At 39.9% G+C, this 13,202-nt stretch overlaps 1 protein-coding gene across 1 annotated transcript in view; it reads left to right on the top strand.

Annotated features, from left to right (window-relative positions):
* The first annotated feature begins 521 nt into the window (after positions 1–521).
* The window catches only part of LOC111656093 (hexokinase-2-like), a 21,086-nt gene continuing 8,405 nt past the window's right edge, over positions 522–13,202 (top strand). The window contains exons 1-7 of the mRNA XM_023407682.2: positions 522–632; positions 3,656–3,751; positions 9,632–9,794; positions 10,787–10,935; positions 11,581–11,700; positions 11,836–11,931; positions 13,009–13,108. Of these exons, the coding sequence (XP_023263450.1) occupies positions 3,656–3,751; positions 9,632–9,794; positions 10,787–10,935; positions 11,581–11,700; positions 11,836–11,931; positions 13,009–13,108 (724 nt within the window). The 5' untranslated portion in view covers positions 522–632. The remainder of the gene's footprint in view (positions 633–3,655; positions 3,752–9,631; positions 9,795–10,786; positions 10,936–11,580; positions 11,701–11,835; positions 11,932–13,008; positions 13,109–13,202) is intronic.

Genomic DNA, 13,202 nt, shown 5'->3' with positions numbered 1-13,202 from the left:
CCAGTTTTCCAGGTCACATTAATGAATTTATTAATGATATCACAAATATTATTTATTTACAACTGAGAAGGTCTGACGTATATGTGTTAAAGATGTCAGTAATTTTTTTGTCCCTTGTGGTTTCCGTCATTCTTTGACTGGTAAAAGTGTAATTATAAAAAGTAGCCTATTAAATTTGATTATTTGAGATGTTTAGATAGTTTTGCGGGATAAAACCGTCACGTGGGCAGTGCGTCAAAACATGTGACCATAGTTTTATTAATTTAGCAGCATTAAATTAATTTTAAATCAACTGTAGTGACGATTAATTTAAGGTGAATGTGGTCCTGCCGAGGTTTCCCTCCGCTTCACCGTCTCCACAGCCCGGTGTCCTCTCTGAAACGTGAAATCAGCTGTTTCTATCCGCGCCGCCGCATCCACCGCATCCTCCGCGTCGTTCCGCGTCGTTCCGCGTCGTTCCGCGTCTTTCCGCGCAGAGAAGCGAACAGCGCGCGTCTCCACATGTTGCGACATTAATCCCTCGTCCTCAGATGAGGTGGGTGTTAAACACGGTCCCGGACTGAGCTCTCTCACTCCGTCTCAGTCAGTGAGGAAGTTGACTGCTGTCAGTTCGAGCAGCGCGGGAAGGAGAGGTGAGTAACTTTACTTTTCTCAGGTTTTGCAGCTTCTTTTTTTCTTTTTTCTTTTTTTAAATGTGCAGCCAGTTTTTATTTTTACATGTTGATCAGCTGTTTGATTATTGTCGAGCTTTTCTTTTCCTGTTGTGTCCGATACGTTTCAGTGAAGCTTTTAAAAGTAAAACTAGTTCTCATCAATCGACTCCTACTTTTCACCCAGGGACCCTCAGCTTCCTCTTTAAAGGGCCCCAGAGCGGCCCCTGAACCCCAGATTTGAACCCTCAGCTGCTGTGCTCATGATTATCTCACACACTGGACTATAGACGTCACGCTGGCATGTCAGGCGTTTGAACATCTCAGGATCTTTTGTCAGCTCATGAACCGACTGGTCTGGTGTGTTTTCTGTCGCCTCCAGGTAGATCAGATCCACCTGACATGATCTGATGAAACTTTTTAAATGGGTCAGACTTGTCAAAAGCCTGTGGCTGCTGCTCCTGTAGAGGCCCAGCGAAGAGCCAGACTTGGTTTCAGGTGACAGATCAGATTCTGGATGTGATAATCCTGCACATTGGAGTTGTTTTTAAACCAGTCTGATACTTTAAAAGACTTTGAGTCAGATCTGGGCGAGAAAATAAATAAATTCTTATAAATGAGCCAAATACCAAACTGTTGCAAACTGTGTCCGTCCTGAGGTGTGTCTGCCGGGGCGTGGCTGAAACACAACCTGTGTGTGCGACATCCAGGTGCGAGAAGAGTGAGTGTTGCAGGTTTTCATTGCAGTGTGATGATGGGGGCAGTATTTAGTCCTGGAAACTTTTCTTTCTTATTGGTTGAGTTCAAAAGGCGGAGTTAAAGAGCCACCAGTCGTTCCTGTAATTTGATCTTAAAGGGACACTCCACCCAAAAGTACAACAAAACTTTTTTCCTGAGTGTTGTCATCAGCTGGAGCTTCAGGTGTCACAGCCTCCGTGTTTCCTCGGGGGATTTTCAGTGTTGCAGAGATCTGGACTCGTCAAATTAAAAGACTAAAAGTGAAATTTTTGACTGAGGTGAAAGATAAAATATAAATCCTTGATGATAAATTTATTTTTGACTTACGAATTAAACAGACTTTTTATTTATAATCACTGTCTTGTTATTTGTTCACAATTTTCTTCCACTCTAGCTAAATTTAAACACCAGTCAATTATTAAAGAAAATAATTGTCAGATCTATTAATAATGAGAATAATTGTTGGAGTTCTCATATGGAACAACCACAAAATTAACTAAAACAGTCCAGGTCTTAAAACTAGATTTTTACACAGAGTCATTGTCAAGCAGTGTCAGTCAAATTTGCAATTGAAATAAATAATTTAACCCTTGTGTTTAGTGCTATAACAGTAGATCATTAGCACTAAAACATGTTAATTAGTGCTAATTAGCTAATTTGTTTTGGAAGTATTTTGGTCATAAACCAAAGAATTGACTAGTTAAGATTTAATCCAATTTCCTTGCAGTAGCTGTCGAGACATTTCAAACATTTTAACCTGCTGGTGGCGCTACAGGAAAAGTCAGAGGTTCACCAAAGTTATTAGGATTCTTCCTCTAGGGAAAATTAATATCTGTACAAAATGTCACAATAATCGATTCTATATTTGTTGAGATATTTAAGTCTGAACCAAGTGGTAAACTGACCAACATTGCTATCTGCTAGCAAGGATAATGGAAAAGATGTAAATTGAGGCTCGATAGCAAATATTGATGAAAGGTGAGATTGTACACAGCTAGTGAACAATAACAAATATTTGAGCATCATGACAGACCACAAAGCGTCTATAAAATGAGTCAACAGACTACTTGCCATGTGACTTTATTACTGTCAATATCACATCATCACTGTTTTATTGGTTAATTGAAAGTTTAACTTGTAACTTGCCAAACAGATCATTTATGGACCATGTCGCTGGTAAGTTGAGCAGGTCACACACAAGAGGAGCATGTTGTAATGTAGTTTTATTTTACTGTTAAGTGTTTGCAGCCAGAAGAAACATATAGCCTATGTATATATATCTAATACATAAAACCAGTTTGCTGCAAGTGTGAAAAGAAAATTGAGAAATATTTTCACCAACCTGCTCAGAAACTGTTCATATATCAAGGTCTGTGAAACTACGCTTCAAACAAGACACTGCTTTTCCTGTAGCTAACATTTTAGCTTTTTAGCAATCCAAAATACATTATATTCAGCTTTAACTCAATAAATTAAAGGTAGTACTACAGCTAGAGAAACATATTTTGGGATCATGTAACTGATAAACAAAAGTGTTTAGTCTAGCTTTACTACTTTACAGATATTTGTCTGCGTTTATGTTTAGCAGCTAAGCTACATTACCTAGAGGTTTTGCTAGCTAGCAAGTCTGTTGCTACGACTGGTCAAATGCTAACAAAATACTTTTTGTTAAAATGCTAACTTTTGTCAGGACTGTAGAACCTAAAAAGATACCAGCTTTAGAATAGAAAACTCTAATATCATGTTCCAGTTTTATAAATTAAACTTTAACCTCCTGTCATCTACAGATTCAGCATTAGCATCTCACCACACAAGCTACAAGCTAAGCAGTGTGTGTATTTAGCCGTATTTAAACCACACTGTGACTGACTGAGCGCACAGATGAACTACAGAGGACATGTTTTTTTTTTTTTTACCACAATACAGACTTTCCTGTGGACAAGAATTTTACTTTTGGTACAGTTTAGTTGTAACAGGGACCCTGTGTCTTTCAGTTTTTATTAGCCATGCTAGCATCATAGCTCATATCAAACAACTCACATCAACAACAGCACACATCAACAACTACTTTACGGATTGCTATGAAATTTTGTACAGACATTCTTGTTCCCCAGAGGATGAACCCCAATGACTCTGAACCCACCTGTAGCGCCACCAGCAGGTCAAAATTGTATTTTTTTTGAGACCTTGGCTTTATGTCACGACGGATATGACAAAATGTTTTTTCTAATTTGGGTGAATTGACGCTTTTAACCTCCTTTGTCCAGATGAGCAACGCAGCGGCAAACGGCAAGAAGCCTAAAATGAGTGGAGAGACCGTGAACCTGCACGTGGACGGCATCCCTCCGGACAGGCTCAGTAAGGTACGTATCACCTGAAGAGGACATACTTCCTAGGTTGAAACCATCTGTATGAAGTGACTATTAACATTTTTTTGTTGGGGAGGAATAAAAAAGTCAAGCGATCGCAAAGAGATGCAAAAACGACCACGAAGTCTCTTTCAGACCGGGTGACATGCGTAGCAAATAAATAGCAGCTATTTATCAGTATTATTTCATATTTGATTGATTTATTACTCTGAATAAACAGTGTATTAATTAATAATGTACACTCTATTACTGCAGAGAACCATCTCAATATATTCTTTAGATGTATTTTTGAGATTTTTTAGCGTTAGTTGATAACATTTCCCAACCACATACTTCTGTAGTATTTCATGCAGTAAATGATATTTCACACCTCCTCCTGCTCTTGTTGAATAGAACAGATATTATCAGTGTAAAAAGGTGCTTTGCTGCTGGAAGGATTTTCAGCAATTAGATGAGTCATGATTTCATTTCCTTAATTTTGTAATGGAGGATGGAGGAGTCACAGCCAACCCAACCCAACACTCCTCTTTATTCCTAGAAAACCTCCTGCAGGTTTCTCGTAGTCAAACATGATGCAAACATGAGGGAGGTTTTTTTAAGATGTTACTGCACTCAGTCACTGGTGTGTTCGTGACAAGCAGCATGGTGTTTGACAGAAATAATGACGTGATCAGCTACAGATTCGAGCCATTTTATATTCAGCCCCTAGTTTGCCGAATTAGATATTAGCAGCTCCTGTTTGCAGATGACTACCACTGCATTCATTTAATACTGAAGACAACTTAAAAGATGGTGATTATCAGGGGAGTTCTGCAAAGTGGATTTACGTTTATTGTTCAGAGATAATGATATCCTCAGGAAGTGTCATTCACTCTGAATGTTATCGATATATTTTATGTCTGTGAGTTCACATGAGGAGCACTTTGAATCCTTAATTTTCCACTTCCCCCCTGTAACATTAATCCCATCTGGGCCTGCAACAATTTTTACTTTCATTATCCATTAATCTGCTAATTATTTCTGTGATTATTCCATTATTCTATTGATTGTTTAATCCAGAAAATGGTGAAAAATACTTTAAAAATGACTAAAACAGTAATTAAATGATCAAAATAGTTGCCAATTAATTTTCTGCTGATTGTCTTACTGATTAATTAACTAATTGTTGCAGCTCTAATCCTGTCTGACTGAGCTGTAGTTTGGCTCAGCTGTTTAACTCAGTGCTAACTCTGGTACTGACCCACAGCCTTCTTTTAAGATTAACCTTTATTTATTGTTGCTCTTAGACATTTACTCAGATATATATCATATGTTGCAGGATGAGCCCTCGCAGTTTAAAATAAGCATTTTAATAGTTCAGTGTCATGATGCAGGAATGAAGTCGGCCACACCTCCGCTGACGTGAAAGCAGGAATGAGCATGTACAGGCAGGATTTATTGAGAAACAGAGCGAATAAAAATGAGGCTGAGGGAACAAACACGTCTGTGGAAAAATACTGCAGGTCATGAAAGAGAAGAAGAAGAAGAGGAGGAGGAGGAGGAAGACAAAGAGAGGAGGAGTGTGTGTGTGTATCAACACTTTGTCAGTGTCTGCAAACATCCAGACACCAGTCCTGATCCTGATCCTGGTTTTATAATAAGGCTTAATTCAAAAACTACTGGGAAGAATCACACATTAAGGGCGTCGTGTAGCGTAGTGGTCTAAGCTGGCGCCCCACGTGTAGAGGCTGCAGTCGGCCCCGGTTCGAGTCCCGCATTAGACGGTCTTTACTGCATGTCATTCCCCCTCTCTGCCTCCCCATTTCCTGTCTCTCTACTGTCCTGTCGAATAAAGGCATAAAATAAATATATATACTTTAAGAATCACACATTAGTGCAATAACAATGATAATAATGCTTAATAAACTTAATTTATGTAGTACATTTCATATGAAAAGCTTAATGGGCGGTGAAAAACAGAAAAAGTCACAAGCAAAAATGACAAATCAGCAAATCAGAGAAAATATTTTTCAAAATAAAATGATCCGTAAATAATGGAATCAATCAGAGTGTCGAGCTGCCGTCTGTTTCCACCTTAGACTTGGTTTGTAAAGTTTACAGCTGCCGTGCTCTTGATGTGAGCTGAAGATGTGAAAATCTGAGTTGAATCTCGACTTTTAGGAGGCAGCCATATTGTTTTTCTCATTTCTGAAGATGCTTTTCGTCTCTTTCTGGTGATTTTTGTCTCTTTGTGGTCGTTTGATCAACTTTCTATCAAGAGATGTAAAAGGTCACTTTATACAGAGGCTCTGGTCCGTCCATGATACTAATAATAACCCTGTCGCCTTCTGCGAGGCACTGGTGACAGACCAGTAATAAGCCGATCATCAGATCAAATGACACCTTTACCATTTATTACACACAGTGTCTCTTTGATAATATCCTCATATAACCATATTTTTCGGCAGCAGGTTGTTGAAACTCGTCTGTCAGACTCTTATAGTAAAGAACGTGTGTGATGGTGAGAGACGCCAGCTAAAGAAAACATTCCCCGTCATACTCTGTGTATAAACACCTGTTGTGGTGTGTTCAGGGACACAGTTTCTGCTCATCCATGTTTCAATGTGTTGAAACTCAGGTGACAAAGGTGCAAGGCTGGTGATATCCCATCAGCCTCAGCTGTACTGTACATGTCATATGTCACATCTGATAAATAAGAAAAAGCAAATATCAGCCGAGCTGTTTTGTTGCTGTAGATTTGGAGATAACTATATAAATATTGAACTTAATAATAATAATTCAATATGAGTGCATTTGGCGCCGAGGCAACATCTGACTGAAGTCTTGTCGTTGTTGTTCCGGCTGCAAACAAACACAGGTCACAGCGTTTTACAGTAAACAAGGTCAAGAAAGGTTCAGAAAACTGAAACACAAGTGTTTGTTCCTTTCTCGTCAGTCGTCAGTCTTTGTCTCCGCTTCATTAATCTGTACATATACGTTGTTTTAACTCGCACTGCAACTTTTTATCTGTACGGCCAGAACCTGCTCACGCTGTACGGGTCAGCTGACGGGAGGGCGATGCAGAGGTCACACCGAGCGAAAACACGGAACAAAGTTTATATTAAACTGCAAGTGTGATGTGTCCGTCTGCAGCGGAGCTTAGTTTCATATCACAGTTCAGTCTCATGGCTGCGGTTTGAGCCGCGGAAGTGTCAAATGTGAGTTCACGTTCATCCAAAAGGGAAATTCATTTTGTCGGGGGGGGGGGGGGGGGGGGAGGGGGGGGGGGGGGGGGGGGGGGGCAATAAGGACAATACAACAAAGGCAGTCCGTAGAGACAGTGCAGGAAGCAGCACATCATCATCTGGGGGTGATTCGTTTTGTCCCCTGCCCTCACTTACCCTCCACTGCTCTGAACCAAAGTGCTCAGTACCAGTACGACACTGTAGAAATACTGTCCAGGTACATCTCCAGGTGGAGCTGCTTTAACTACGTCATAGACATTTTGTTAATTTAATACAGTGGTTCCCGACCGGGGGGGGGGGTCACCAGATAAATCTGAGGGGTCGTCAGATGATTCGTGGGAGAAGAAAGAAGAAAAAATGAATTCTGATCAACAATTTCTCTCAGTTTTTGGATTTTTCTCTGATTATTGTGTAATTTTACCTCTTTGTGCTTCAAACTGTTGAAATAAAACCACAAGTTTATAGAGGAAATCACTTATGTTGAACTGATAAAAACTCAAACAAAGAAAAACTCTACTTTAATCTTTAAAAATATTTATTGAAGTTAAAACAAAACAAAATAATGATTAGAAACATTTTAATAACTAAATAAATAAAAGATGGAAAGGAAAAGTGCGTCGCTTGTGCCAGGAAATGTGTTTGCTGGTCTAACATTAGTATAATGAATGCGATGTAGAATCTTACATTGTATGTAGTAATATAATAGTGTAGTAATATATAAGTGAATTAGGCCCTTTGCATTGGGGTCCAGACATAGGGGGACATGAGGGACAAAAACTATAACAGGAATCTGCTGCAGACGACTTTGTGCTCCAGACCCTGATGAACATGTGGAAACAGCCACCACCCGCTGCAGGAGGGGGGGTGGTGGTAGAAGCATAGGGGGAGGGGTAGTATAAAACACAACAACGAGAAACACATGGCACTCCGTCCATGACAACATCTTCCTGTGCACAGTTGCAACACTCTGAACCTCTGACTCACTGCTAATCAGTCAGAATGTGAACCTAAACAAAAATGCAAAAACTTTCCTACGACAGGTTTGTTGTTGAACGTGTAGCTGTGATCGCACCCTGAACGCCCGTCCTGTGCTGAGCTACCTGTGAATGTAGAGACAGTTTGATCATCACAGCCTTCAAAAACCCGTGCTGTGTTTTTCCAGCTCTGAAAGAAGCGGGAAAACAGGAAGAGAAATGTGAATAGTTGCTGCCATCTCCAGAGGATCATAACAGGCTGTACCAGCCAGGCCTCTTCCTGCAGACTCTGCCCCTGACACATTTCAGGAGCCTCGCACTCTGGAGGTCTTTGAATTCATATTGAGCTGCTGTTCCAGCTGCAAACAGCTGGTTAAGGTAGCAGCTGCTCAGAGCCAAGGAATGGTTCAGCACATAACCAACAACCGAATGGTGATAAACAAATGAACAAACAGTTGTTTTGACGTTAAACAAAACCAAGCTAGCTGTTTCCCCTCTGTTTCCAGTGTTTATGCTATGCTAAGCTAAGCTAACCTTAGCTGTGGGCTATAGCTTCATATTTAATGTGAAGAAATGAGGATATCAACCTGAACATCTGCAACTCTGACTGTGAGGAATTAAGCTTTTCACACAAAATGTCCAACTTTAACTTTAATGAACAAATCTAAAATTATATGACCAATATTTGATATATGATCATTAGATATCATAAAGTTCAGTGTATTGTTAAAATGGTGCAATAAGCTGTGATAGAAGACTGAAAGTCAAAAGACAAACTCATTCTCTCACACCTGTGTTGATATTGTTTGTTATTGCCAAGAACCAGAGCTTTAAATTTGAGTCAAAACATCATTTTTACTCATTTTTTACTCTTCTTTAAAAGCGTCTCTCGGCCCACTGCAGAGGAAACCCCTCTTGTTTCTTTGAGCAATTATCTACTGAGATGAATTTCAGTTCAGTACTTTTACTTGTTATTAACCAAAGAAAGACCAAGAACATCTGGATTCGAGGTCCAGGTCCCACACGTTCTGGCCGTTTGTCAACAAGGGAGAACGACATCAAAAGCCTTTATCCAACTTTAAATCCAACTTGATTTTTTATTGTTTTAAAGAAATAATGACTTGGTTCAGATTACTCCACCTCTTCTGTTCCAGCTCCTGCAGAAGTAAAAGCTGCACATATAAACAGTCCACTGCTCATTTTCTCATTTTATTCTCATCAGTTTTGTAAATTAAATGGCCACAAATTCCTAGAAATACCACGTGACAAACCGTCTGTTCAGTCTGTTTCTCCATTGATTTGTATTTTTCCCTTTCATACCCGACCACAGCCGTAAGTCTCGTCGACTAACCCCGACCACACTGTGAGGAAACGCTGGTTTAAACTGGTCAGTGTGTGCAGACTGTGAGGGAACGCTGCCATCTTGTGGATAAAGATGTGAACTCTCTTCTGTCGCCTTCACTGTTTGGTTTTTCTCTCAAGGCTCAAGTCATGTTTGTGCTTTTATTATGTGACAATCTAAAGCAAAAATATAACAACATTCATATTTATCTGACGACAAGTTTGTTATTTTAATCCAAAGAATAAAAAACATTAAATAAAATAAAATAATTGCACAGATACATTCATGTCAGGAAGTTAATTTTAAATGACATGTATATTGTTTTCCTGTGCAGGTGGAGAAGTACCTGGAGCTTTTCCATCTGCCCCAGGAGAAGCTGAAGGAGGTTTCTGCTCGGCTGAAGAGGGACCTGATCCGAGGTTTAGGGAAACACTCGCATCACAGGGCGGCCGTCAAGATGCTGCCCACCTTCGTCCGGGCCACGCCAGACGGGACAGGTAAGGACGTTACCTGCTCTCTGAAACATCAGGCAGGAAGCAACTAATGTTTTATCATTAACTGAAATATATACAGTAGGATTTATATATATATATATCATATATACGGTATATATATATAGTTCCTCTGATTTAAATGTTTTGACTTGAGTTGATTAAATGCACTGCTTAATGAGTTTTTAAAGAAACATGATTGTGCATCGTAATTGACAGCTTCTACATGATATCTTGAATACTTTTAAATTTTTACTATGTAAATTATCATTTATATCAAACTCTGGTTGTGTAAACTTCATGTGCAGCAACCTTTTCTACAAGTTTTATAATCATTTCTGGGAAAAAATATGCAGGAGGGTGTTATCTCAAAAGAAAATCAGTGTTCAAGGACAGAACATAGAGACTCTTAGAGACGGGCAATGTGTCTTCGTGTGTGTGTGTGTGTGTGTGTGTGTGAGTGTGTGTGTGTGTGTGTGTGTGTATATGTGTGTGTGTGTGCGTGTGCGTGTGTGTTAGAAACACTTTGTAACACAGATGTACCACGGACAATTGAACGCTACACACAGGACCAGACTTGAGTTGTTGTATCTTGTGGCGTCTTTAACGCCTGTTGCACAATCTCATTTAACTCCAAAGACATCATCGCTCTCTGCGTTTTATTTTGCCCTTTATTCATTTACAATCTTATACAGAAAATTCCACAACAGCATCTTGGGTTACAATAAAACTCTAATCCCATGTTTTTATTTCTGCTTCATTTGAACATCAGTCAAAGATAAAACAGTAAAACTCAAAAAACAACATTATAGATTTTAAATGATCCGACACTTCCTGTTTAGGTGAAGCTAAAAAAGAGTTAGAGCATTAACTACACACAGTATTTTTATTCTTTTAACCACCAATAGCCACTTTTATTTTTTGTATAAATTTCTGAAACCAAACGTTTCGCCCTCGATCAGCTGATGTTGTTGTTTGTTGTTTGTTCCTCCCGGCAGAGAAGGGCGACTACCTGGCGTTGGATCTGGGTGGAACAAACTTCCGTGTGCTTCACGTCCGTGTGGTGGAGGAGCAGCAGAGGGTGCTGAAGATGGACAGTAAGATCTGTGCCATCCCTCAGGAGATCATGCTGGGGACTGGAGAACAGGTGACACAGGAGGCATTTATAGTATATATTACATCCCTGTTCATCCAGAGTCGCATAAAATGTTAAATATTTGTGTGAAATCTTGAGTAATGGCTAAAAAGTGTTTTGTGATGTCACCGTGACTTTGACTTTTGACCACCAAAATCTTATCAGTTCATCCTTGAGTCCAAGTGAATGTTTGTGCCGAATTAGATGAAGTTCTGCCGAGGCATTACTGAGATATCGTGTCCACGAGAATGACACCTAAGACAGACCTATCGGAAGTTGACTTGCATTGTGGGTAATGTAGGCGCCAGGTTCTGACAAGAAAAGAGGAATGTGTGGAATAAAAAAAGAGGATATCTCTGATTCTGCTGCATCAACAGTGTTAGGCTTTATGACTGCACTATAATCCCCACTGTTTTATTAAACATATTACTTAAAATTGAATTTAATAAATTAACCTCTTGAAAATATTTAGAATTACAAAAGTTTTACTACTGTTCTAAAAAGTTTCCCAGAGTTAAAAGTAAAAGAGAGGAAGAGGTTTCTGGTGCTGCCCAAAAAAAAACTATGTAGTACCAAACAGTTGTGAGCTTCCTTTAACTATTTAACTTCTGAGGTGTTACAGATGTTTAAGTGTAAAACATCTGTCTGTCTGTCCAGCTGTTCGACCACATCGCGGCCTGTCTCAGCGAATTCCTCGACTCTCAGGACCTGAAGGGACAAACTCTCCCCCTGGGCTTCACCTTCTCCTTCCCCTGCGAACAGAAAGAAATCGACAAGGTCTCTCACACACACACACACACACACACACACACACACACACACACACACACACACACACACACACACACAGTAAGTGTTCTTCAAAAACAAACTGGTTATTAAATTTCCACCTTTAAACTTCTCTCTCCACAGAGCATCCTGATCCGCTGGACCAAAGGCTTCAACTGCTCCGGAGTGGAGGGAAGAGACGTGGTGCAGCTGCTGAAAGAGGCCATTCGCAGGAGAGGGGTCAGTCTTTATCAAAGAGATGGTCAACACAAGATAAAATATTTCACGTTGAGAGGTGAAACCGCGAGTCGGTTAAATGGTTTGAGGGGTTGAGGGAAAATGAATTCCTCAATGATTTGATTGATAGTTTTCCTCGCCTGGTTCCAGCTTCTCAAATTTTAGAGAGTTTGATGTTTCCTTCTGTTTTAAATCACTGTAAACTGAACATCTTTAAAACAAGATTTTTCACTTTGCGAAATTATAAATAAGATATTTTTCATTATCCTCTGACATTTCATAGAAAAAAGGCTTAACTGATTCATCAAGAGAATAACAGGCTGATCAGTTGATTTTGAAAATAATCATTAATCACCACTGCATCAAACCACTCCGAGAGTCACGACCAGACTAACCCACTAAGGGGCTAAACTAACCTAATCATACCACCTGTCCTCCATTTTGCAAGTTATTTTAAGTTAGAAAATAATTCAAAGGTTATTTTCATGAATAATATCAACTGAAATATTCTGCGTATTAAAGCTGGACCCTCATTTTATTTTCGATTGTGCATCAGTGCCAGAGAGTTGCGCAAGTTAATTAAATCACTACACACTTTGCCCAGTCGGTAAAACTTAACATGTATGAGAGTTTTTACATTGTGGTAAAGTATCTGAATCTTCTCTGATGGATTTATCACTGAGTGACTAAGGAGTGACAAGTGAACGACTAATAACATGAAGAAACTGTCTGTCTGTTTTTTTTTACAAAGGTGACTCCTCGGTGTTGTAAGTGTAATTGTGCAAAAGTTCCCGTGTGTCTTTGAAGCGACATTTCTAAATGTGACTCTGACTCGACGCTGTTTGTGGAGGTTGTTCTCCATCTCCTCCCTCTTTGTTCCCTCTCTCAGACTCAGATGAAAAGCTCGGTGACACTTTCTCTTTATGAGACGGATGTAGCCTGATGTGTGTGTGTGTGTGTGTGTAGGTGTGCAGGTTATTTGGTAGTCAGATTATAAATAGGAAGGACATAAACACACCTGTCTGTCCGTCTCTCTCTCCCTCTCTCTCTGTCTCTCTGTCTCTCTCTCTCTCTCGGCAGGACTACGATATAGGCTCGGTTGCCATGGTGAACGACACGGTGGGCACGATGATGAGCTGTGGATACAGGGACCAGAGCTGTGAGATCGGCATGATCATCGGTAACAATACATTTTAATGAGTAAAGAGCTTCAGGACGTCCTCAGATAAGCCCGCTGTGAATCTGACTCTGCTGCCTATTAGTGTTTCACTGGC

This window comes from Seriola lalandi, unplaced genomic scaffold (genome assembly GCF_002814215.2).
Source record: "Seriola lalandi dorsalis isolate HSWRI2012SDOR001 ecotype SW California unplaced genomic scaffold, Sedor1 jcf7180002054343, whole genome shotgun sequence".
Classification (NCBI taxonomy): Eukaryota; Metazoa; Chordata; class Actinopteri; order Carangiformes; family Carangidae; genus Seriola; species Seriola lalandi.
Note: the sequence above shows the minus strand (reverse complement) of the source record. Positions and strands in the feature narration are given on the sequence as shown.